General features: G+C 64.5%; 1 protein-coding gene across 3 annotated transcripts in view; it reads right to left on the reverse strand.

The window, feature by feature from the left end:
• SLC12A7 (solute carrier family 12 member 7) overlaps positions 1 to 13,919 on the reverse strand; it is a 37,437-nt gene extending 23,518 nt beyond the window's left edge. For 2 of the 3 annotated variants that reach the window (XM_069492276.1, XM_069492278.1), the window contains exons 1-3: positions 13,719 to 13,864; positions 1,039 to 1,136; positions 548 to 670 (exon numbers count right to left, since the gene is read on the reverse strand). In XM_069492276.1, coding sequence (XP_069348377.1) covers positions 548 to 670; positions 1,039 to 1,136; positions 13,719 to 13,842 — 345 coding nt within the window. In that variant the 5' untranslated portion in view covers positions 13,843 to 13,864. Of the gene's footprint in view, positions 1 to 547; positions 671 to 1,038; positions 1,137 to 13,718 lie in introns of all 3 variants that reach the window. The other variant, XM_069492277.1, reaches the window with a different exon arrangement.
• Between the last annotated feature and the right edge of the window lie 10,669 nt (positions 13,920 to 24,588).

Genomic DNA, 24,588 nt, shown 5'->3' on the forward strand with positions numbered 1-24,588 from the left:
CTGGGTGGGGGGTGGGGGGCGGTACCCGGGCAGGGGGAGTACCTGGGTGGGGTTGGTACCTGGGCAGGGGCAGTACCTGGGTGGGGGTGGGGGTGGGGGCAGTACCTGGGTGGGGGGGTGGTACCTGGGCAGGGGCAGTACCTGGGTGGGGGTGGGGGTGGGGGCAGTACCTGGGCAGGGGGTGGTACCTGGGCAGGGGGCGGTACCCAGGCGGGGGGGCGGTACCCGGGTGGGAGGTGGGGAGGCAGTACCTGGGCGGGGGGGAGGCGGTACCTGGGCGGGGGGGGGGCAGTACCTGCGCAGGGTTGGTACCTGGGCAGGGGCGGTACCCGGGCGGGAGATGGGGAAGCAGTACCTGGGCAGGGGCGGTACCCGGGTGGGAGATGGGGAAGCAGTACCTGGGCAGGGGCAGTACCTGGGTGGGGGTGGGGGTGGGGGCAGTACCTGGGCAGGGGGGCGGTACCCGGGTGGGAGGTGGGGGGGCAGTACCTGGGCAGGGTTGGTACCTGGGCAGGGGCGGTACCCGGCGGGAGGTGGGGGGCAGTACCTGGGCGGCGCGCCGCCGGCTGTCCTCCGCCTGCTCGTGCTCCACCACGCCCTGGCTCAGGTTGGTGTAGGTGGCCAGCTTGTTGAGCAGCGAGGACACCATGGGGTTGCTGTCCATCTCCTCCTGCACGGGGGCCTCGGTCACAGGGGTCGTGCACGCCCCCCCCCCCCCCCCCCGGCCACGTGCGCTGGGCCCCACCCTGCCCTGGAGCCCCGTGAGCCCCACGAGACCCCACCCCACGCTCAGGCTCTGCACTTGGTCCCGTGAGGCCTGGGCGCCTGTGTGGCAGGTCAGAGGTCAGGACCACCCGCCCAGGGAGGGCACCTCCGACCAGGGAGCCCCTGGCGAGGCCTCCCCCCGCGTGGCGGTGCGAGACTGGGCTCCCCTGAGGCCCTCGGGATGCGGACGGTCCCCTGCCCGGGACCCCGTGCTGCGGCCTCACCTTCCACACTGAGCCACCGCCCTGCGCACCTTAGGGAAGACAAAACTACCTCAAAAAGGGCCATGTTCTTCCCTTCAAGGAAACTCTCTCTCTCCACCTCGACATTGTTCACGCACGGGATGCTTTCTCTGGGGCTTCCGTCTCCTGCTGGGGGAAGGACGGTCTGGGGTCAGCGTAGGGAACCCAAGGAAGCAGACGGCAGACGAGGGCGCGGGTGGGGGCGGCCCTGGGACCCCGCCTGCCACCAGCCGGTCACCTCTGGTCCTCAGCTCAGGAGACATGTATTTATCCACAAGCTCTCCTCCCCCCACACCGCGACCCAGAGAACGCCGGGCGCCCAGGCGCACACGCTGCCTTTTAGAACGAAGCCTCGGGAGCTGCTCAGCCCCGGGGCACCCGCGAGACAGGAGGCCCTCGGCCTTGGAAACCTCTCAAGCTGGACAAAATCACTTTCAAACGTCAGGCCACGCCTGCCAGTCCTGAGCGCTTAATCTGCCACTTTCTGACGGAAACAGGCCCTTCTGCTCCGTCCCACGGGGAGGATGCCCATGGCACCCAGCGCTTGTGGCCCCCAGGTAGATGACGCCTCTTTCCTGCGATGCCACCAGGCTGAGCCCTGACTGGGGCGGGACCCGGGAGGGGGTGCAGGGCCAGGGCTGCAGAGGCCCCTGGGCCCGGAGAGCTGTGGGTGCTGAGCCACAGGGCAGTGCCACACAGCGGGAATTGACCACGACACTAAGTAGTAACGCGAAGTACCCACAAGCCACCGTGCTACTCGCTTAAGAAAACAAAACAAGACGGCAGGGTGGGGAATGGGCGGCGGCTGAGCTCGCTCAGTGAGGTACGACAGGAGAGGGGGCAGGCACACCTGCCAGGGGACCAGGGGACCCGCCAGCGCCAGCCAAGTCGGGTGGACAGCATCTGCCCCGGACATCAGGGTCCCTCCCCAGAACACAGAGCCCCGGACTAACCGCACCTGAGCACACTCTCCAGACGCCTGCCAGGGCCCCCAAACCACGCAGGTGATCAGAAAGGGAAAGTCTGATCACGCACAGTCAGGAGGAGGCTGGGGAGACGTGACAACCAGATGTCACGTGGACTCCACGTCCTGCCACAGAAAAGGGCAGGAACACCGCGGAAGCCCTGGCCGTCGGGCCAGGCATCGGGGCGCACAGCCGCAGTCCCCACACTCGGGGAGGCTGAGGCGGGAGGACCACTTGAGCCGGGAGTTCAAGGCTGCAGTGAGCTGTGATCGCACCGCTGCACCCCAGACTGGGCAATAGAGACCGACCCCGTCAAAAAAAAAAAAAAAAAAGAAAGAAAGGAAGAAAGAAAAACGCTCGCAGAGTCGAGAGCCGTGGACAGCGAGACCCCAGGGCAGCCCCTTAGTGGTGACAGACACCAACCAGGAGTGTCAGCACAGGCCCCACGGCGGGGCCTCTGCCGCCTGCTCTGTCCTCACTCACGTGGCGGGAGCCATGGGCCCCACCTCGGGCTGGGCAGGAACAGCCTGCTGAACGCTCTCCCCAGAGAGGCCCCTGTGTGCGGTGGGACGGGGGAACCCTGGTGACTGCCACCTGCTTACTTCCCTGGAGGCTTCAGGAAAGCGCCGGTAGCCTGTCTGCTCCCTAAGCACCTCGCGGACGGCGAGCGCCAGGCCCGTCCACCCTCAGAGGCCGTGGCCCCCCAGGGCCTGTGCCACGCTGGGTGCACCCGGACAACCGAGTGTCTGGTCAGCAGGCCCAGCCGGCCTCGGGCCTCACGGGGACCTTGGGGAGCTCTCCACAAACACCCAAGGCAGATGCCGCAGCTCGAGACCTCCAGGCTCTGCAGGGTGCGTGGCGGGGGTGCCGAGCCGTCCTCCTCTGCCCGTGAAGGCTGCGGGGGCCTGCTCTGGCCTGGAGAACTGGCCAGGAGACTTGTGTTTTCCACCTTTTCCTTTCATGACCAAAAAGGATCCAGCGTCAGCAGAGTGCACAGGCATTCTGTGCACCCCCAGGAGCGCTGGGCTGTCCGGCCGAGGCTGGTGCGTGTCCACCGCAGCTGCCGGCTGCCTCCCCGGCAGGCACAGCCCCCATCAGAGCCCATGGGGTTTAGTTTCTCTCCGATATGACTTGGCCTGGGTAAGGAGACACGCATTTGCTGGGTTTGGACACGCGTGCCCTGCCTCACTGGGCCCCACCAACACTGCCATCGAGAACCGGCCCCTCTCTTCTTCCCTCCAGGACCCTCAGCCGCACAGGCAACCTCTGGCCTTTGCCTCAGCCTGGTTTCTCCCGCATCTCATCGTGCCTGTAAAGCGCAGGCTCCACCCCTGCTGTCAGCGCAGGGCTGTGACTCCTCCCAGCCAAGCCCACACCAGGGCTGTCCCCTCTCCAGGAGGGAAGGTGAGCTGCAGGTGAGCTGTGAAGCTGCAGGTGAGCTGCATGGGCTGCAGGTGAGCTGCAGGTGAGCTGTGTGGGCTGTAGGTGAGCTGTGAGCTGCAGGTGCGCTGTGTGAGCTGCAGGTGTGCTGCGTGAGCTGCAGGTGTGCTGCGTGAGCTGCAGGTGAGCTGCGTGAGCTGTGAGCTGCAGGTGCTCTGCGTGAGCTGCAGGTGTGCTGCGTGAGCTGCAGGTGAGCTGCATGGGCTGCAGGTGAGCTGTGAGCTGCAGGTGAGCTGCGTGAAGCTGCAGGTGCTCTGCGTGAAGCTGCAGGTGTGCTTCATGAGCTGCAGGTGAGCTGTGAGCTGCAGGTGAGGTGCATGAGCTGCAGATGAGCTGTGAGCTGCAGGTGAGCTGCGAGCTGCAGGTGCGCTGCGTGAGCTGGAAGTGAGCTGTGAGCTGCAGGTGAGTTGTGTGAGCTGCAGGTGAGTCGTGTGAGCTGCAGGTGAGCTGTGAGCTGCAGGTGAGCTGCGTGAAGCTGCAGGTGAGGTGCGTGAAGCTGCAGGTGAGGTGTGTGAAACTGCAGGTGCTCTGCGTGAAGCTGTAGGTGCGCTGCGTGAGCTGCAGATGAGCTGTGAGCTGCAGGTGAGCTGTGAGCTGCAGGTGAGCTGCGTGAGCTGCAGATGAGCTGTGAGCTGTAGGTGAGCTGCGTGAGCTGCAGATGAGCTGTGAGCTGTAGGTGAGCTGCGTGAGCTGCAGATGAGCTGTGAGCTGTAGGTGAGCTGTGAGCTGTAGGTGCACTGCATGAGCTGCAGATGAGCTGTGTGAGCTGTAGGTGCGCTGCGTGAGCTGCAGATGAGCTGTGAGCTGCAGGTGAGCTGTGAGCTGTAGGTGCACTGCATGAGCTGCAGATGAGCTGTGAGCTGCAGGTGAGCTTCATGAGCTGCAGGTGAGCTGTGAGCTGCAGGTGAGCTGTGTGGGCTGCAGGTGAGCTGTGAGCTGCAGGTGAGCTGCGTGAGCTGCAGATGAGCTGTGAGCTGCAGGTGAGCTGCGTGAGCTGCAGATGAGCTGTGAGCTGTAGGTGCGCTTCATGAGCTGCAGATGAGCTGTGAGCTGCAGGTGAGCTGTGTGGGCTGCAGGTGAGCTGTGAGCTGCAGGTGAGCTGCGTGAGCTGCAGATGAGCTGTGAGCTGCAGGTGAGCTGCGAGCTGCAGGTGCGCTGCGTGAGCTGGAAGTGAGCTGTGAGCTGCAGGTGAGTCGTGTGAGCTGCAGGTGAGCTGTGAGCTGCAGGTGAGTCATGTGAGCTGCAGGTGAGTCGTGTGAGCTGCAGGTGAGCTGTGAGCTGCAGGTGAGCTGTGTGAGCTGCAGGTGTACATGGCAAGTATCCTTCTGACAGCGGGGAGAGGATGGCTCCTCTGACCACAGACCAGACAAACAGGTTGGGGGTCTGGAATTCGGCTGAGGTCGCCCAGCTCATGGGCAAGGCCCTGCAAGCAGTCCCCAGGCCTGCCGTCCTGCCCATGACCGTCGGCCACGACGCGGTCCAGGTGTGGAAAGTGTTGGCCGTGACGCGGCCCAGCCGTGGAAAGCGCTCCCCAGGCAGCGTCCCGAGCAGGCAGGCCCCCAAGCCCTGGTCAGATTACAGGGCCTGCATCAGCTGCCTGTCTCTGGGCAGCCTCCTCCCTCCCGGGCTGGCCCTCAGATGTCCCGGCCATTCCCGCAAATGGCTGCAGAGGAGGAGTGGAGGGAGGCGGCTGAGCCAGGCAGGGCCGTGAGCTGGCGCCAGGGTCCAGCAGCCGGCACCCGTCCTGCCTGCAAGGGGGGGTCTGCCCCGCCCACCAGCACGGAAGGCCTGCAGCAGGTCGCCAGGGGCTGTCTGCGCTCCAGGTCTGGGGGCAGAGGACAAACCGCTGGCGGGTGGAGGTGGCCGTCCTCCCAGGAGGGACGCTGCCCCACCTGCAGGCCCCCCCACCTGCAGGCACCCCCATGGGGCCCAGGAGGTCCCCATAAGACCACTTCCTGGCGCCAGTTTGTTTGATGTGGAATAAACTTCCAAGCCTGTGAAGGTCGACCAATGACCCGGGACCCTTGTCCTGACCTCCACACTTCGCAGCTGCGTGCACCCTAAAATCCAGCACCCTAGCAAATCAAAGCAAGTGGGGTCCCCAGGAGGCACGAGCTGACGAGAAGAGACCGTGCTTGTGACAGCAGGTTCTGGCCTCAACAATAACATTCTCGGAGAAAACAGAGGGACATTGAGAGCCGCCCACGGCCGAGACAGCGCCTCTGCGGCTGAGGCAGGTCCACTTGCCCTGTCGCGGGACGGGGTGCAGGGGAGGGGGTCTGCCCTGGGAACGCACCTGCCCGGGGGAGGAAGCAGCGGGAGCCACAGAGGCGGAAGGCGGGGCCGCCACCCCCCGGGCTCCCGTCCCCACGCCAGTTACCCACAGGCCGCCCTCCTGGGCCCCCTCCCGCCCCCCCCACCAAGAAGATGCCTGTTACTCTGGGCTGATGTCGTGCTCAGGTGGTGTCTGTCCTGGGCCCAGGGGAGGGGGCTGCAGAGGTGGAGGCACAGTCGCCCCAGTGCTGGGGTCCCCGACACACACCACGTGACATTGGTGGCATTTACCCCTCCTCCACGAGGCTGCTCCTTGGGGACAAGCTCCAGGTGTGAGCAGGAGCAGCAGACGCCGCCCGTGAACAGGGAGGCCCAGGGCACCGCAGGCCAGAGCCCACCTGCACAGGTGAGTCCGCCCACTCCCCACCCTGGCAGGACCGCGATGCCCTCCCACTGTCGCCCACCAGCCCCGCGGTGCAGAGAAGCACAGATTCTCTTGGGAACACGGAAAAGATGTGGGGACCTTGCAGGGGTGGCCAGGCGAGGCTTCCAGACGCTGCGGGACCAACGGCGGTTCGCTACGTAGGGAAACAGGCCTGGGCGGGACCCCAGGGCTGGCGACTCCTGGGCTCATCACCACCCAGCGGCCCCGGTGCCGACAGCCCGTGCAGAGACGCCACCCCAGCACGCCGCCAGCACCGTGCCCCTCTGCTCCCAGGACACGGACGGCACCGCGCTCGGCTCACTGAGGCACCGCCACAGACAGATGCCGGGAACGGGGAGCAGGCCACGGTCAGACACGCAGGTGAGCACACGGACCACACGCAACAGACTCACGCGTGTGCACACACATGCATGCGCACGCACACTTCCATGTGCACATGCACACGCGGACGTGCTCGTACACACACATGTTCTCACACACCTCACATGCAATGGTCACACGTACACATATGCACACACATGCACTCCCACGTGCCCACGCATGTACACTCTCACACACGCTCTCTCATACACGTCTAGACACATATGTAAGCACGCATGCTCACACACACACACAGTGCACACACACGCACATGTGCACACACCCCCACGGCACACACACCTGCAGCGAGTCCCAGGGGTTACAGCCCCCAGACTCCGAGCCCCAGCGGGGGGCTGCCCAGTCCCCAGGCCTGATGGGGACCACAGCTCTGCAAGCTTCACAGTCTGGTTCTGGGACTTTCCATCCAGCGGACACGCCCCCTCGTGGGAAGGCGGCCTCTGGTGACCTCGCTTCCCGACACCCCCTGCGTCACGTGCTGCTCACTGGGCCTGGTCCAGCCTCTCCCTCCACGGAGGCCAGAGCGGCCGTCTGAGCCTGCAGGGGCCGGGGGTGCCAACGGGAGGGCCGCCGTGCCCTCCCCGAGCTCGAGGCTCAGACCCAGGGCCGCCCTCTGGGGGCAGAGCGGGAGGGAGGGAGGTGGAGAGGCCCGGCCTGTGCCGCCCCCGGCACCCGTGGGCCCTCCCCGGGGAGGCTCCCGTTACAGGCCTGTCTGGGCTGCGGCTCTCCGCGAAGTGGGGGGGCCAGGAGCAGCCTGGCGCCCTTCCCTCCCCGGCAAGGGTCGGAGTCTCTGAGCCTCCCCGAGAGCCCAGGCCCGACCCGCCGGCGCCAAAGACCTGCGGACGGGGCCAAAGAGATAGGAGGTCACGGCTCCCGGGACAGGCCGGCTCCTGGCCGGGAAACGGCAGATAGAACAGGCAGGATCGCCTTACCGGCCTCCTCACAGCCTCCCTGCAGGCCAAGGCTCGGGCGGCCACGTGGGGTGGCAGCACCAACGCCCCGGGAGCTCCCCCGGCAAGGACGGCTCCAGGCCGCGGCGGCACGCTGGCAAGCTCGCAGGCCTGCATGCGCGTGGACGCCATGGCCAGCCTCGGCCAGCCTCGGCCTGGGACTCAGCGCTCCGGCCACTCAGAGCAGCCAGCAGGGGAGCCACGCAGGGGGCGGGGCCCGGGGGACTTGCTCTCTGGACCCCAGGACCCCCCAGTGCCGAGTGAGTCACGCGAGGGCTTGTGGGGGCTCTGCCTGAGAACACCCCAGAACACAGGAAACTGTGAAGCAGCCCAACCCCCCACGATTCAGAAACGACACTCTCCTCCCCACAATTGTTTTCTCAAAAAGAAACCACCCAAGGAGAAAGAGGAAACTGCCCCTGGAGTGGTGGGCACTGGGCTGAGGGGGCGGCCCACGCCCTTCCCTGCGGGCGCAGTCCTGGGTCGCCCTCCAACCCAAAGGGCCCCGCCCAGGCCCGCTCACCAGCACTCAGGGCTGGAGGCCCCAGGACCCACGGGGGGCCGGCAGCCACGGACGGGGAGCCGGGCAGCCTCCTGGCTCAGAGCTTTATCTGCACAGACCAGACCTCTACTCTGAACAGGGAGTTTCCCCCTTTCTATAAAGCAAAGGTATCAACGCTCTGTGCCCTGCTCCCGCCCCCCACACCTCCCCAGCACGGAGGAGGGGCCCGGCCCTGCCAGAGCCCGGACGCCCCCAGCCCCAGCCTGGCCTGGGAGACCACTGCTGACGCCCCCAGCCCCGGCCCCGCGGAGCTCCCACATCCGTGGGTGGCGGCCTCTTCCCTCTGGAGGCCGAGGCGGGCACCACACTCCCCCGGCAGCTGTCACCACGAAATGACTCCAGGAGCCACTGCCAGGAACGCTCAGGCTAACAGGGGAAGTCACCAGCACCGCCCAGGAGAACAGCGGTTAATACTTCACCCTGAACATCGACCTTTGCCCCCGAGGCTGGGGCTACAGCGCTGCTCGCAAGAGAGACCCATCATTCCAACCGCGAGCCCCTCGGAACCCCCGGCAGCCCCCAGCGGCAGTATTGAGTCACCCCTCCGACACCAGCCCCGAGGACAGCAGCCTGGGGAGGTGTCCAGGGTCCCCCATCCCCCGTGCGGGAGCCTGGGCCTGTCCGGAGTCCCTGGTCAGGTCCAGGGAGCTGCCTGGGTGGCAGCCCCAAGTCCAAGGGGCAGAGCCCCTGCCAGAGGCGGCTCCGCGGCCCCCCACCGCCCGGCGGGAGGGAGGGAGGACAGCCCCTCACGCACCCCCAGGGTCGAACACCACAGACGACTCTGGCCACGCCGGCCACAACCTGGCGAGCTCTGTGACGGTTCCTGAGCCCCAGCAGGGAAGATCCCCGGCCACCCAGCTCCGCACCCAGGACAAAGCATCAGCCCTCTCGGGACACGCCTTGCCGGGGCCACCCAGACCCCAGGGGAGGCCGAGCCGGCCTTGCAGCTGAGCAGGGGACACGCAGAGCCAAGTGCGTGAAGGAAACCCCCCGAAATCCAGCCGCACCCCACCCACCGAGAGGAAGGGCCCCGCATGACTCCCAGGCCCTTGTGTGCGTGTGCAAACGTGTGCGTGTGAGAACGTGGCCCTTGCCACTGCGCCTGCTGCTCCAGCCTGGGTCCGACGCCCACGACAGTCCTCAGACCAGACGGAGCACCAAGGAGCCCCCCAGGAGCCCCCCAGGAAGTAGGCCCCCAGGAGCTACCGGCACAGAGAGGTGGGCCAGCGGGCTAGGAACACACAGCAGGTGCCACTCACCTCGGAGCCCTGTGACACCTCCCACGTCCCGCCATTCCCTGCTAAGTGACGCGCCTCCCCAGAGCCCAGCCGGGCACACACACGAGGCCCCACTCTGCCGGGCTCTGCCCAGCCAGCGCCAGGCTGCCTTTCCCGTCAAGTTCCCCGTGGCCAGCTCAGTGCCCCGTGGCCGCAGGCCCTGACACATCCCCCTCAGGCCCCTCAGAGGGTCAGGTGACCCCACAGGTCGGCAGCTCACGCTCTCCCAGGAGCGGCACTTGGGGGAGGCCGACTGCCGGTCCTGGTCCCCACCAGGGAGGGGCTCACACCTACCCCTGCTCAGACCTGCCCCCCACGGCCCCTACGCACCCCCGGAGCGTCCCACCTGCCTCCCCCTCCACCCGCCGCCCCCCACTCTGCCGGCACGGCTGTCCCCGGCGTCCGCGTGCTGCCCTGGCGTCCCTGTCTCAGCGGCTGCCTGTCTCCCACAGGACTCACCCGTCGCACGCCGGGTGCCGGGTCCTTCCCGTGCCCCAGACGAGGGCTGGTTCCCTTCACGGGTGCACCCAGGCCCCTGAGGGACACGGCCTGGGCAGATGACCCTTAGAAGGTCATCATCTACTGCGTACCCCAGCCGTGGTGACGGGGGCCCCTCAGGGTGCTGCTGTCCACACCCAGCCCTCGGGGACCCCCACCTCCCGCCGAGGCTCCCGTGGCCAGCCCAGAGCCCCCTTCAAGCGCAGGGGCAGCCCCCACGCCGAGGTCAGAAAGCTGCGGACCTTCCCAGGAGAGAAGCCGAGGACCCGCGTCCAGGAGGCAGCGGCCCCGGACACTGAGCACAGGCCCAGAGCTGGGGACACACGTGGACCCAGGACAAGGCCACGGCGGGGGGAGACGCCCAGCCACGCACCGGACACCAGGCACCCCAACAACGCCTGTGACCCTCTCCCCCCACCAAGTGCGCACACATGGACACACACGCCGTGCACACACATGCGCACATGGGCTCAGCGAGACGACCTAACACGCCTCACCACGTGACTCCTGGGGGGCCTCCTGCCTGGAGACGGTCTGGGGCTCCAGATTGCTCAGACGGGCCTGAACTTCCTGCAGCCTGTCTCGTGGGCACTTCCCGTGTGCTCTGGTCTTAAAGAGGGAATGTGATTCACCACACGCGTGTTTTGCAAGCTCTGCCCCCCACACTAAACAGCGATCTCCGGGAGCGACAAGCAGGACCCCCAGCCTGACACGTGCTGCTCTGCTCCCCCCGGGCCCGGCCCCGTCCTTCCTGCCTGGCCCTCCCCCCGTCTGTGCGGCGTGTCCTCCTGAGACCCGAGCTGGGGCTGCAGCCTCCGCCCTCGCTCAGTGGGACCCGGCCTGGAAGCTTCGTGCTCTGCTCCCCTTTTGAGTCCCCATGTCCCAAAGCGACCCCAGGACTGGCTGGGCCAGTGTGTGTCACCTCCCACTGGCAGCAGCAGCCCCAGGACAGCACGGAGCATGGTCCACTGCCTGGCCTGCATCCAACGCCCCCGCGTGACCACCTCAGGCGGCAAGACTCCTGGTGACCAGCGGGAGCCCAGCGGGAGCGTGAGGTTGCAGCAGGCCCCGAGGAGGCTGCGGCAGGCTCCGTCCAGCCGCGAGACAGCCCCAGGAGGGACCAGCCTCCTCAGGGCAGAGACCAGGGGCTGCCCAGGCAGCGATCCCACCTTCAGGCACCTGCCCGCTCTCCGAGGGCGCCCGCTCTGAGGCCGCAGTGCCCGCAGCACCTGCGGAGGAAGCTCCTTCTGGAGGGTGGGGCAGCCAGGCCTGCGGGGGCCTCGCTGGGGGCCATAATGCCGGTGGCCTCCCCACCCCGCACACACCCTGCCACGGCCTCCCAGTGTCCCAAGGCCTCCGGGTCGCACCCACACAGCCTGGGGAGGAAGAGGGTGGGCTCCCCCAGCTACAAACCCACCCCTCTGTGAAGTCGCAAAGAAGGGTCCTGCCCCCAGTACAGCTTCCTGCCTGTCCCCTGCTCTCCAGGACGGAGACACTGAATTCACACGTCCTTGTCACTTCAAGACAAGGCATTTCACATCAGGATAAAAGGAAGAGGAAATGTTCTGTCCTGCATAGGCAGGCGTGCCCCTCCCTGCAGGCTCTGGCCAGACACAGCCCACGGCCGGCTGCGGCCAGCTCTGGGGGTCCCGCGTCCAGAGGGTCCTGGCCACCAGGCTGGGCCGGTCGATCCTTGCTAGGCTGCTCTGGGTCAGGCCGGGTGGTCCAAGCGGGAGCACCCACCCCACCTCACCTGGCACCCCACACTCTGGGTGCCCTGAGTCCTGCTGCTCCGTCGGCTGGGGTGGCCCAGGAAGCCCGACTTCCACGACAGCACGGTGCTCCCGGGAGCACCTCGCACCCCGGGAGCCACCCAGAAACCCCAAGGCCTCCAAGGACACTTCAGGGGGTCTGCAACGGAGTCAGTGCCGGTGACTCCGTGGTCGGGTAGGTTTAGACGCTGACCCGTGACCACACGGCGTGGACCCACACAACAGGCGTCTGGTAGGGGCTCCGGCCTGGCTTTTCTGGCTTCTGCAAGACTTTCCCACAAAAAACAGAGTGTGCGGCTTGGCTCCTTCCCCTGCTCGGCCCCTCCCACAGCCCTGAGCACCAGCTGGGGGCCGGGGACTCATGCTGAAAATCAGGACAGTCAAGTGGATCCCGAAGGCAGTAGCACACCTGCCCGAAACCACACGCAGGTCACGGAAACAGGGGGCATGACGCCAGAGTCCCGGGTGCAAGTTCTGCGCCCGCTCGGCCAAACCGCACATGTCGGCTCAGACAGTAAAAGGTGCTCACAGGTGCGCCTTCTCATGCACGGAGATCGTGCGGGCAGGAGACTCCTGGCAAGGCCGCAGCAGGAGCTGAGATGAGCCACAGGCAGCCGGGGGCTGGCTGCAGACCCCGGCCCACCACCTGCTGAGCGAAAAGGGACACGGCTTGACAGTGACAGGCACAAGAAAAGGAGGAGACAGAAATCACCTCTGACTTAGAAGCAAGTAACACATAAAGCTAGAAAGTGAACGCGGCCGGCTAGACACCCACGCGGGAAGGTGACCAAGGCACCTTCTGAGAGCCCAGCGTGTGCTCCAAGGCCACTGACGCTGTTCCCGCAGAAAGGCCCTGCCACGGTGGACCCGCTGACGCTCAGAGTCCCCCAGGCTGCCGAGGGGAGACACCAGCTCAGACTCCGTGTGAGGCACACGCCAGTCCTGGCCAGGACTAAGACACCCCATGTCCCCACCATGCAGAGGGAGGGGAGCCGGCCCCTCACCCACGGGAGGGAAGGGCGAGGGACCCTCATATCCCCACCAGGCCTCAGCCAGTGCCCTCAGGGCAGTTCCTAATCTGTGTCCGCAGGCTCCCAAAACTGCCCGGAAGGGATGCCTGGCCTCTCCTGTCCAGGCAGGGGCCACAAAGGAGCTGAGGCCCCAGGACCTGTCCTGGACGGACCTGCCCCTGGAGCAGGGGTCATGACATCCACAGCATGGGACCGGGCACATTCGGGGAGTGGCGGCCGCAATGTGGGGGCCGGACAGACTCCCCTCACTGCAGACAACTGGGAAGGAAAGACCTGTCTGCCCCCGACTGCTGGAGGGGGCCGAGACCCAGAGAACACGAAGTGTCCCCAAGGTGACCACCAGCAGCAGGGAAGCCGGATGTGGAGCCAGGACAGAGGAACAGGCTGTGGGTTCCCTCCCCAGACCCCTCCCCAGAGTAAGTGCAAGTGCTAGAGACCTCCAAATCCCAAAGAAAAGGGGGCCCTGGGACACAGCCTGAGCAAGGCTCCCTGCTGCGGACCCCACAGGGGCCTGTCCAAGGTCAGCTGGAGGCAGAACTGGACCTCAGCCAGGGCCTGTCTGGCCGGCCGCCCTTGGCCCCGTGGCGCAAAGTCCAGCCCCGAGGAAGCAGGAAGGCACCAGCTCACGGAAGCCACCGGCGGGATCTGACTCGCTACCCGGGCAACCGGGCGGGCTTCTCCGGGCGGGGACGCTGCCCCGGCCCACAGCTGCCGCCCGCAGTCCACACCGGCTCCCGCTGTCCCACCCTGCCTGGAGCGCGCAAAGGCGGCCGGGGTGACCCCTCCTGAGCCCCTGTGGGGCAGCCACCCAGGCAAGGGCTGGCACGGACTGTCCGGGCCCCTGGCTAACTTGGGGAAGGGCTCTGGGGGGTGGAGGGAGCGGCGGGAGGAGCGCAGGGGGTCGTGAGCGAAAGGCGAGCGGAGCACCCCCACCCCACCCCCGGGCCGGCCTCCCGCCCCGTCACCTCTCCCGGCCGCCTCCCGGGCCGCCCTGCCCCACGAGCGGACCCTGCCCCTCCCGGGCCGCCCCCTACCCTTCCCCGGCCGCCCGGCCCGCGGGCCACGCGGGAGGGGCCCGGCCGCGGCCTTTGTCCGGCGGGCAGGTGCGGCCGCGCTCACCCGGGCTGGGGCCGACGGGCTCGGGGCCCTCGGGGGGGCCCGGCGCCTCCGTCCGCTCGGCCGCCTCCTCCCCGGCGCCGTCGGCGCGCGCCTCCACGGGCACCACGGTGAAGTTGGTGGGCATGGCCGCGCGCTCCGACCCGCTCCGGCCGGCTCTGGCCCGGCTCTGGCCGCCGCTCCCGCCGCTGGGGCCGCCGGACTTGGGCGCAGGGGCGGGGTCCTCCCGCCCCGCCCCCGATCGCCCCGCCCCGCCAGGGCCACGTGACCTCACCTGCCCGCCCCCGCGGGCCCAGGAAAAGTTTGCCGGCGGCGGCCGTGGCGACTTCGCGCAGGTTCGCCCGCGCCCGCAGGAGCCTCTGGAACCCCGGACGCGGGGCCTTCTCGGCCGGCGCCCCCAGCCCGCAGCCTCGCCCCTGCGCAGAGCCGCGACCGCCGCCCCTTTCCGCACTGTCCGCGCCCCTCCCAGTCCTCACTCCTCCCGCAGTCGGCCCCAACCGACTGGGGCGATTCCCCCCAGCCCAGCACTGCGCGCCCCCCACCCCCGGCAGTGCCCCGCCCGCCCAGCACTGCGCGCCCCCCACCCCCGGCAGTGCCCCGCCCGCCCAGCACTGCGCGCCCCCCACCCCCGGCAGTGCCCCGCCCGCCCAGCACTGCGCGCCCCCCACCCCCGGCAGTGCCCCGCCCGCCCAGCACTGCGCGCCCCCCACCCCCGGCAGTGCCCCGCCCGCCCAGCACTGCGCGCCCCCCACCCCCGGCAGTGCCCCGCCCGCCCAGCACTGCGCGCCCCCCACCCCCGGCTGTGCCCCGCCCGCCCAGCACTGCGCGCCCCCCACCCCCGGCAGTGCGGTCTGCACAGTCCGCCCACTGGCCTGCGGGCTCGGGATCCCCAGGTGGTCCCGGCTCAACCGGCCTGGCCAGGGAAGGTCTTTGGGCGGGAGCCAGGTTCGCCTGGGGGACGGCTCCTCTGGGGGTTGGTCACCTCCTCAGTGCCCCGAGGGAAGCCACCAGGCTTTGTGGCAGGCCCCGCCAAGCATGTGCCTCCATGGCACTGGCCTTGTCCCTGACAGCACCTGGTCCATTTTTCAACAAAAACTGGCAACAGCCAAATGTCCATCAATGGGAGATTGGGCTTAAAAGTTATGGCACATAAGTGCAATAAATCACCCCAAAACTGTTTTACAGCAACCAAGCAGAAATGCAGGTGGTGTAGGCAAAGATGGTCACAGTCTGTTGTCACATGGAAACATCAGCATGATCTAACCATGTTTTAAAACTGTGCGTGTCCTTGAAACCCTAAAAGGCAGCTGGGAGGCCAGTGATCCTCTGGGAGCCGAGAGCTGGGTGTGCATTGTTTTCATGTTGACAACCAAGAAATAAGAAAGCAAATTCTGAAAGCTATTTCCAATGAGAGACTCAGAGCACTCTGGAGTGGCCTGGGTTTCTAGCCTCTGCCCCATGGGCTCTGCTGGTCGGACACTGAAGGCCTGGACCCCTGTGGACTGTTCCCCCTCCAGCACCAGCCCTCTGCGGAGGCGAGGCCGGAGCAGCTGGCCTGGGCTCACACGCCCACCCCTTCCGCCAAGGGAAGGTCAGGGAGGTCAGGGCGGCAGACAGCTCCCTGCCAGATGCCCCTCCCAGCTGGTCAAGATAGAAGGTGGGAAACCCCACCTCCCCAAAAGGTAAAACAGCGTCCAGGCGTCCTCCCTGGGGGAACTGGCTTTGTTGAAAAGATCTGTGGTTGGGGACAGAAGTGCCAGTGGGGTCTATGACATGGTTTGTTCCCTGGGGTCTGGGCAAACTCTGTCCTCAACAGGGGAGTCTGCAAACGCACGGCTGGTGACGCAGAGCCCAAGGGGCCGGCACAGAGCTCCGGGGAGTGGATCAGGGCCCCTGACCCTGACAAGCAGCAGAACTGCGCACAGGTGTGGTCCCCGTTGTAGCTCCCCTGCGCATCCGCAAGGCTCCCGGTATGAGGCTGCCGGCCACCTGCTGACCCCAGTCCTCAGAGGGGCTGAGCCAGGTCAAACCCTTCACTCCACAGAGGGGGAGACGAGGCCCAGGGGTCCCTTCTCAGGGATTACAAAACCCAGCTGTGGCTAGGACCACACACTGTGGCCACAGCAAGGCTGTCTCATTTAAGTTGTAGACCTCAAGCGGGCCTGGGGCAGGGGCAGCGCTGCTGTTTGGCCTTGGTCTTGTGAGTCATTACAAGATGGACACCCCGTAACCCCCCATGGCCAAGACCCAGAAGTGGCCACCTGGAGCCACGTCTCAGGCCCTCCCGGCCCCCAGAAGTGACCTGTCCTGACAAGCACGTCCCTTCCCTGTGGCTTTCTCCTGAGTGCACCTTCTCACGCGCTGGCTCAGTGGTTACAGGCCATTGTGTGTCCTTTAGTTCTCTCTCCCTGTGGCCGCCGCCTCCACCTTCCGCCCCTTCCTGTCCTCACACTGCACCTGCTGCAGATCCGGCCGGCTTCCGGGCTCCGTCTCCCTGGAAGTGGGCGTCTGGAGTCAGGAGCCTGCGGGGTGCAGGCTCAGTGCCTGCAGCAGGGCCTGGCGGTGCCGTCTCAGTGGGGGTCACGCACTGGGGTGGCCCTTTCGTCAGAGCCATTGGTGCTCAATCTCTAGGTAAATGGATTCGTGGGGCTTGCAGAATCGGGACTTTCTAAACATTCATTTGTCATGAATCCATTGCAATAATTTTCCAGGAAGGCTCATTGCTGTCTGCTTGGCCTCGGTACAGTTCCTGTAGGAAAGGCAGGGACATGCCAGCTTCTCCGTCATTTAGCAGCTTTCCCGATAATGACTCAGACCTGCATCTTGCTCCACAGATATTTACAAACTCATGGATTCAAACGTTTTCGATGGGTTTCATCATCCTAGCTTCGCCGGATGGAGCCTTGCCCTTTGATGAGGTCCTGGCGGTTGGATGCCACTGGCCACGTGTCGGGCACAGCCGGGGGACCCCGCATGGCTGTGTGGTTGTGGTGGGTGCTGGGTGCTGTGTGTAGATTCTCAAACCAGGCCCTAACCTCTGCACCTGAGAGGGAGTTTCCAACTGATGGACGGGCTGCTGCTGCGTCAGCCTCGAGTCTGGAGAGATGAGGGTTGTGTCACCCATCCCTCCTGCAGGGGTGGCCGGAGGGCGCCTACCTCTGCCAGTCACAGACGGGGCCTGTGGGCATCTCTGTGCTGCGGTGCTCAGAGCCGGGTGCGTTCATGGCTCCTCTGTTCCGCCCCACGATGGGGGAGGTTTTACCTTCTCCCCGAACCCTGGGTCGGCGGCACTTCTGCCCTCCTGCGAGGGCGGGGCCGGGTGGCCATCTGATGGCCCTGTCTGATCTTCCTGGGCCGGGCACCTGCTGTCTGGGTCCCACACGGGTGCACCTCTTGGGCCGCAGCACACACGGGGTGTCTGGGGGGAGGCCCCAGGTCCAGGAAGGGGATTGGAGGAGGAGGCCGGCCCAGGGAGCCCATGGCCACTTCTCACCAGAAAGTTGCTGCCTTCAGCCTGGCGGGGCCCGGCACCCGCCCAGGTGTGCACACCTGTCCCGGGAATGGGAACCGCAGCAGGTGCTGCCCAAGACGCTGCTCTGACCCGAGGGCCGAGCCCACTGGGAGAGCCCATGGCGGGGGGAAGCCTTGGCTACCCGAAGCTAGTTATTTGTAAAAACAAATAAGTGTGGAAACTTTTCTGTTTTTAAAAAATAACTTTAGTTTTGGGTGCCCAGGCAGGATGGGTGTGAGCACAGCAGGGGGACACGTCAGGAGGCTGTCAGCAGGGCCTGGACTCTCCCCTGTCAGGGTTGGGGAGAATTCCACCCATGGCCAGGTTGTCCCTCGGCCCCGCCTCTGACACCACCGGCAGAGGCTCCCAGCAGGCCTGTGGCAGAGGACCCTGCCCTGCCCGGCGCCTCCCCAGGCTCCCAGGCTGCGGGGCAGGCGTGTCCCTCTCTGAAGAGGCGGTCACTGCCCTGAGGGTCTACCCTGCTTCTGGGATTCTGCAAACAATGCCTGGCTCTTCAAGAATGTCCTTGTCACCAGAGAACAGGCAAGCACACAAGCAGCCCCAACTCTGGGTCCCCAGCTTCCTCAGGGTCCCCGGGCGAGCGCTGGCCCCGGTGTCTGGGCCTCCAAGGGGTCCCATGTCCCTGAGTCACAGACAGCGCCCGGCTGAGAAGTTCTAGCAGGGTGGAGACTGGAGGCAGGTGCAGCCCCTACCACAGAGCTCCTCGGCGACCTCCGCAGCAGTTTGTGTTTGAGAAAAGTGAGCGACACTAAGAGAATTAGAACTGGAGTGGCCAAGGGAGTTTTACAATCCTTGAATTTACAGACACTGAGCCCTGTGCAAACCTCCCTGGGAGATTCCGCCCCTCCCTTGAGGGGCTCTGGGATTTTGATACCTGCCCGGCCAGCTGTCCTTCCCACAAGCTGTTATCATGTAAGGTCGTTCAGAATTTTGTGCCAATGTTCTGACCTCACTGTTGTGACATTCACGAACCACACAACACACCCAGGGCTTCTTACTGCCTTTGAAGTCTGAGGCATCCAAACACCGGTTTCCCCGAGCTCTTGTTCCGCCTGCACAAGTAACTTCTTTTCAAATAAGTCTTGGACAAAGGTTTGCTGCCATCTCGGGGGAAAAGGCCATTCCGGAGTCCAAGTGGGCTCCGAACCTTCGACGTGGCAGTCAGACACTGGGCCCTTCGGAGATGGGCAGAGCCTGGGACCCCTCAGAGGCACGGGCACCGCGTGGCCAAACCTCCCTGAGAAGCTGTGAAGCCGAGTCTGGGGGACGTGGCACACAGCCCTCGGCCCCCAGGGATCAGCCGGGGCTGCCTCAGAGCAGCAGCCGGGACCAGCTCAGAGCCCCAGAGGCCGGGGACCAGCTCAGAGCCCCAGAGGCCGGGACAGGAGTGGGCTCCTGCCAGGCCGCAAGGGAGCAGCGGGGCTGTGGGTGGGCCTGAGTCCCTTGAACAGAGAGATAACAAGATGCCACGTGGAAAAACCTTTCCGTACAATCCGAGAACATCACAAAGACCTTCCGGCCAGACCAGGCCCAACAGAATTCTTGGTGGCAGCAATGCCTTCAAGAGGCAGCTGCAGGCTGGGCGCAGTGGGTCACACCTGTGATCCCAGCACTCTGGGAGGCCGACGCAGGAGGATCGCTTGAGCTCTGGAGTTGGAGACCAGCCTGAGCAAGAACAAGACCTCATCTTTACTAAAAATAGAAAAATTAGCCAGGCATGGTGGCGCATGCCTGTAGTCCCAGCTACTCGGGAGGCTGAGAGAGGAGGATCGCTTGAGCCCAGGAGTTGGAGGTTGCTGTGAGCTAGGCTGATGCCACCACACTCTAGTCCGGGCAACAGAGTGAGACTGTGTCTCAAAAAAAAAAAAAAAAAAGAGGCAGCCGGAGTCACACCAGGGAAACGTTCCGGGAAAGTAGCCGTGACCCCAGACAAGGGGACCCAGAGGAGCTCCTGGCCACATGGGAGGGCCAGACACAGCCGTTCTTGGGCACGTTTCCCACCTGTAGATGGGAGGCTGCCTCCCACCAGGGAAGGAGGAAGGTGGAGGCCAGAGAGGGCTGGTCTAGTCTCCTGCGGCCTGAAAACCCAGGCAGAGCTGAAGCCCTGGAGGTGGCCAGGCAGTCTGCGGTGGCTGCTCCCAGGGAGGTGAAGGGAAGAGGGGCTCGCCGGGAACCGCTATCTGCCGAAAACAGAGGGCTCTCCCATCCCCACCCAGCACAGGGGCAGGCCCCAGGCCGCCTGCACCCACTCGCAGCCCTGGCAGGCCCAGGGCCTTGGGCGGGGCCAGTAAGCACCAATTGTTTTAATTTTAAAAAAGATAAGCAGCCTGCACAATTACCAGTGATAACACCGCAGCCTCCCCAGAAGGAATGTTCTGGCTGCAGTGGGGGGAGGGGAGAGGCTTTCTGTGACTGCTGGAGACAGCAGGACCCCCCTCGCTTTCCTGAAACCACAGTCTGATACCTAAACGCTGGATCTTGAAAACAGAGAACGTCCTGCAGATCCTGGACACATACGGGAGGTCAGAGACCCGGAGAGCTCCGGGAACACGCGCTCTAACCATCGCGCTCCAGAATCCCCGGCAGCCACGGGAGAGGCGCGGCTGCAACCGCCCCTCGTATTCACAGCAAGAGGCCGGTGGGATCCCAGGCCAAGGCCGGCCATGCTGCCGCCACCTCCTCCCAGACCCGCTTCTGGGGGACAGTTCTCAGCTCTCCCCGACCCCGGGCGACCAGGCTGGGCCTGGACACCTGTGGGCGCTCTCGGGCTTGGCCAGCACCACTGCAGGTGACAATGACCCTGCGGTGCCCAGACGCCCTGAGGGCTGTCGGCTCCTGGGAGCTGCTTGAGAGCTTGTCTCTGCTCGGGGGACACAGAAGTTCTGACCCCCTGGAACGGTCTGAGGCTGCTCGGTGGCCACACGGCCTCTCCACCCGCTCCCGTCCATCCGCTCAGGGCAACAGCGTCTCAAGACATGCGAGGGCCACTGGGCTTCCAGCCTCGTGCCTCCGCCCCGCACCCCTCGGGCCGAGCGGGAGCCCCAGGGCTGTGGCGCCGGCCCCTTCCTGGGACGGGAGCCCAGTGTCTGTCCCAGCTGTGCCCAGGCCCCGGGGCGGGGGGTGCCGGATACACACCCACGGCCATGCTCGGGGACGGTCAGCACAGCCTTGGAGGGACGCTGTCCTCATCGGACACCCAGGGCCTGTGCCCCTCCCCAGCCCTTCGGAGAGGTGGCCGCAGGGACCACGGCAAGGGACTCGCTGGCCCTGTCCTCCCACCCTCGAGGCGTTGCCCCACTCAGTGTCTGAGGCTGCCTAGAAGCAAATGGGTAGACGAGCCGTCACCCGCCCTCTGGGGGACTGGAACCCCACGGGCCACGAGGATGAGCGAGATGCGGGTGGGGAGGCCTCCGCCCCCAGCAGGTGTCAGAGCCTGGGCCAGTGCCCAGTGGGGGACGGAGCCTCCCGCCCGTGGGTCCTGGGCCCTCAACTCCAGCTCAGGTCACAGCTAAAAATGTCCACTCAGTTTTTACTTTGTTTTCCCTTTTTAAAAAATGTATTTTATTTAACTGCGGTACAGTACGCATAGGATCAAATTACCATTTCAGACATTTTCGAGTGGCGTTAAGTCCGTTCACATGGCAACCGTCACCCCAGCCCCCTCAACCCCGCGCCTGCTGTCACTTTCTGGCTCTGTGAAGCCGACGGCTCTGGGGACCTCACATGCGTGAGCCCCACAGCGCGTGTCCTTTGCCGTCTGGCTCGTGTCCCTGAGCACGAGGTCCTCACGGGTCGTCCTCTGCAGCGCGTGTCGGCGCCGCCTGCCCGCCCTCCCCGGCCGCGCTGTCCACGCTGGGCGGGCCACGCTGGGCTGTCCACACTGGGTGGGCCACGCTGTCCACGCTGTCCACACTGGGCGGGCCACGCTGGGCGGGCCACGCTGGGCTGTCCACGCTGTCCACACTGGGCAGGCCACGCTCTTCCCTCCATGGACACCCGGGTGGGCCACACTGGGCGGGCCACGCTGGGTGGGCCACGCTGTCCACGCTGGGCTGTCCACGCTGGGTGGGCCACGCTGTCCACGCTGGGCGGGCCACGCTCCTCCCTCCATGGACACCCGGATGCCCTCCCCCCCCCAGGGCTACCATGAGTGGTTTTCGCACAAGGAGGCGAGTTTGCCCCTAGGGAGTGATGCGGAGCCACCGCAGGCACACGTCTAGGTGCACACGGTGTCTGAAGCATGTCACTGCTGTGCGGAGGACCTCACGGGTGCACACAGCCCCCTGGGGGAGGCCGGCCGGGCGCAGAGCCCTGGGTGTGCCAGCGTCGTTCAGACAGAAACACGTCAGAATCGCTGCAATTGAGCAGCTGCCGCTGCCCCAGATAAGCAGGCCCCTCCCTGGCGCCCCCGGCAGTGATTTCTGTTCTATTTTTACCCACAGCTCAGATAAGGTGACCTGTGGCCTGTGCCCAAGGTCACTGCACAGGGTCCCGCTGAGGCGCTGACTTGCCCTGGCTGTTCTGATTCCCTCTGCGGAGCAGGTTCCGGGGTCGCACAGAGAGGCGCCCTCCGTGTGCAGGGCGGGCACAGCTGCAGGGACCCCCAGCCCAGAGGAGGGCAGACGGGGGCCGCCCTGGGCCCTTGCACCTCCCGGTCCCGGCACCTGCAGGGACAGCCCTGCCCCCAGAAGCCCAGAGGAGCCGACATCAGGGGATCCCCACAAAACAGCCCCCAGATAAAGGAATGAAGCTGCCGGCCCAGCCCGCCACCCCATGAGGGCAGCCACCTGGTCGGTGACAAGGCTGGCTGGAGGGGGTGCTGGGAGGGGACGTTCCCAGGCCAAGGGGCCGGGCGGCTCTTGGCCTCTCTGAGCACCCTTGTCCTCCGTGTTTGGGGACACATGTGTGTGTCTGCAGCCCGAGGACACGCGTGACTCAGCTACAGGCCATACTGTCAGTTTTCCTACTGACTAAGCAGCTCTTCGACTTTTAAACTTCACATTTTTCTTGGCAAACTGAACTGAAATCCACGTCTCTTCTCTCTCGACTCCCTCTATTCCCGAGGAGAAGAGAGAAGAGAAGTGTTTGACTGACGGTTTCTGCGTCAGACAACTTTTGGTTTCTTGCCTGATTCAAACTTCGATATTCGGCGTGAACCACGGAGCTTTCGGACAACTGTGTTGTTAGAATTCACTGTCTGTGGAGAGCTGCTTTTTGTCAAATACTGCAGGTCATTAATTGCTATTTTCTCAGGACAATGAGCTAAAAATACATTTTAAAAAACATGCTTTGAGTGCCACTGAAGGACCGACAGCCACGGGCCTCACGGCTCAAAACCCACAGGTAACGCCGGGTCCATCTGCCCAGCACGACCGCAGGGTCTTCCTACGAGACAGACTTCTCAGGCCAAAGATCCTCACACAAAGAAGCCGGCAAGTCAAGAGAAAAAGACATTTTTTTTAAAAAGCAGGGCCAACCGAGACTGTCTAATTGCTACGCTTTGTTTTTGACGGAAAAAGGAGGCACATTAGAAAAAAGATGTGCACCTCTAGCCTCTGGCCGCGGAGCAGCCCCTGCACGTGGCTGAGGCCAGGAGACCGGGGGTGATGCTCCGAAGTGTAGAAAGGGCCGGCGCCAGCCGGATGTCACCACGGCAGCAAACACCGTCATTAAGCGGCAAAGTGAAACCATTTCCAGACACAACCCCAAGCTGAGGGTGCACCCGGGCAGCAGGAAGGGCAGAGGGCAGGTGCGGGGGCATCGGGAAGAACACCGACCGGGGGCACCGCGGCCCGAACACATCAGGGCTGCGTCCACAGGCAACAACAGCACGGGGAGGGGGGCTTGGCAGGTGGCCACAGTCCCATTTGCTGTGTGAGTCGAGGGCGTTCGCCCAGGGCCGCGACTCTAGGGCAGCAAAACGCAGAACCAGCCGGCTGATGACGGGAGAGGGCAGTCACGGCTGTAAAAATGTTTAATACAAAGGAAAGAGGACGCCCCGTGCCGACACCAATGCGGACAGAGGTGGCAGGTCAGCACCTCTGAGCTCACGTGCCCGGTGACAGCCCCGGTCGGCACAGCCCACAGAGCCAGCCAGGAGGAGAGACCAACGGGGCAGGGAGCACAGTCAGGGACTTCAGGACGCCTCCTCGGTAACTAATAAGACAGGTGGGCAAGAAGAACTCGCCACAGGTAAAGAAGGTGTCAGGGTCAACGTCAGGGTCGCCTGGCAGCAGCAACGGAGCAGAAAATCAGCGCACGGAGAGGCAGCCGGGAAGCCCCGGGCCGGGGAGTCGGGCAACACGCGCCAAGGAATTGACGTGCTAAAAAATAAGCCATGACGTCAGATAGTGCTTTGGACTAAATAATGATGAAAATACAACGTATCCAAACTGTTAATGTGTGGCTGAAACTGAGCTTAAGAAAACAGTCACCACTGTAGGTCCTGCAAAAATGACAAAGGTAGCGTGGGCTGAGTGTCCCTCCAGAAGGACACGGTGAAGCCCCAATCCAGGTACGTGTGTGTGACCTTATTTGGAAAGGTCCCTGCAGATGTAATGACGTGGTTAAGCTGAGTCATCCTGGCCAGGGTGGGCCCTGGCCCTGAGTCCCGTGACTGGTGTCCACATCCCAAGAGATTTGAAGACACCGGAGACAGACAAAGAGCCGAAGGTCACGTGGAGACAGAGGCCGAGACTGCAGTGATGTGGCCACAGCCCAGGTCCCCTGGGGCCACCAGAGGCTGAAAGAGGCAGGAAGGCCCCTCCTAGAGCCTCCAGGAGCAGAGCAGGGAGTCCGGGGTCCTGCCAACACCAGGACCTCAGACTCCGGTCTCCACCGTGACAGAGAGCACACATCTGCTGTGCGAAGCCACCAGGTTTGTGGCCATTGGTCACAGCAGACTGGTAAGTTGACAGAGAGATTATGAATAACTTTGTGATGACAGTCTTGCAAATGTAGATAAAGTAGACAAATTCTCTGGGAAACAAAACCCACCAAAATTCACACAAGAAGAAACAGAAGCTCTGAATGGTACTATATCTCATGAAGAAATTAAATCCATAATTTAACACCCCTGATGCATGGGTACACGTAACACCTTCAGGGCCGGACGGATCCACTGGTAAATTTTTCCAAACACGTAAGGAAGAAATAGCATCAATTACCCTAAACTCTTCCAGAGAGTTTTTTAAAACTTACATTGTACAACTCGTGTTATCAAATCAGCATTTTTCATCAAGGAACTGGAAGATAAAAACACAATGAGATTATGCTACCCTCACAGAAATATCCAGAATGTTACTAAGATATTTTGGTGCTGTGATGTCCTATTTTATCTGG

This window comes from Eulemur rufifrons, chromosome 17, assembly GCF_041146395.1.
Source record: "Eulemur rufifrons isolate Redbay chromosome 17, OSU_ERuf_1, whole genome shotgun sequence".
In the NCBI taxonomy this organism is placed as follows: Eukaryota; Metazoa; Chordata; class Mammalia; order Primates; family Lemuridae; genus Eulemur; species Eulemur rufifrons.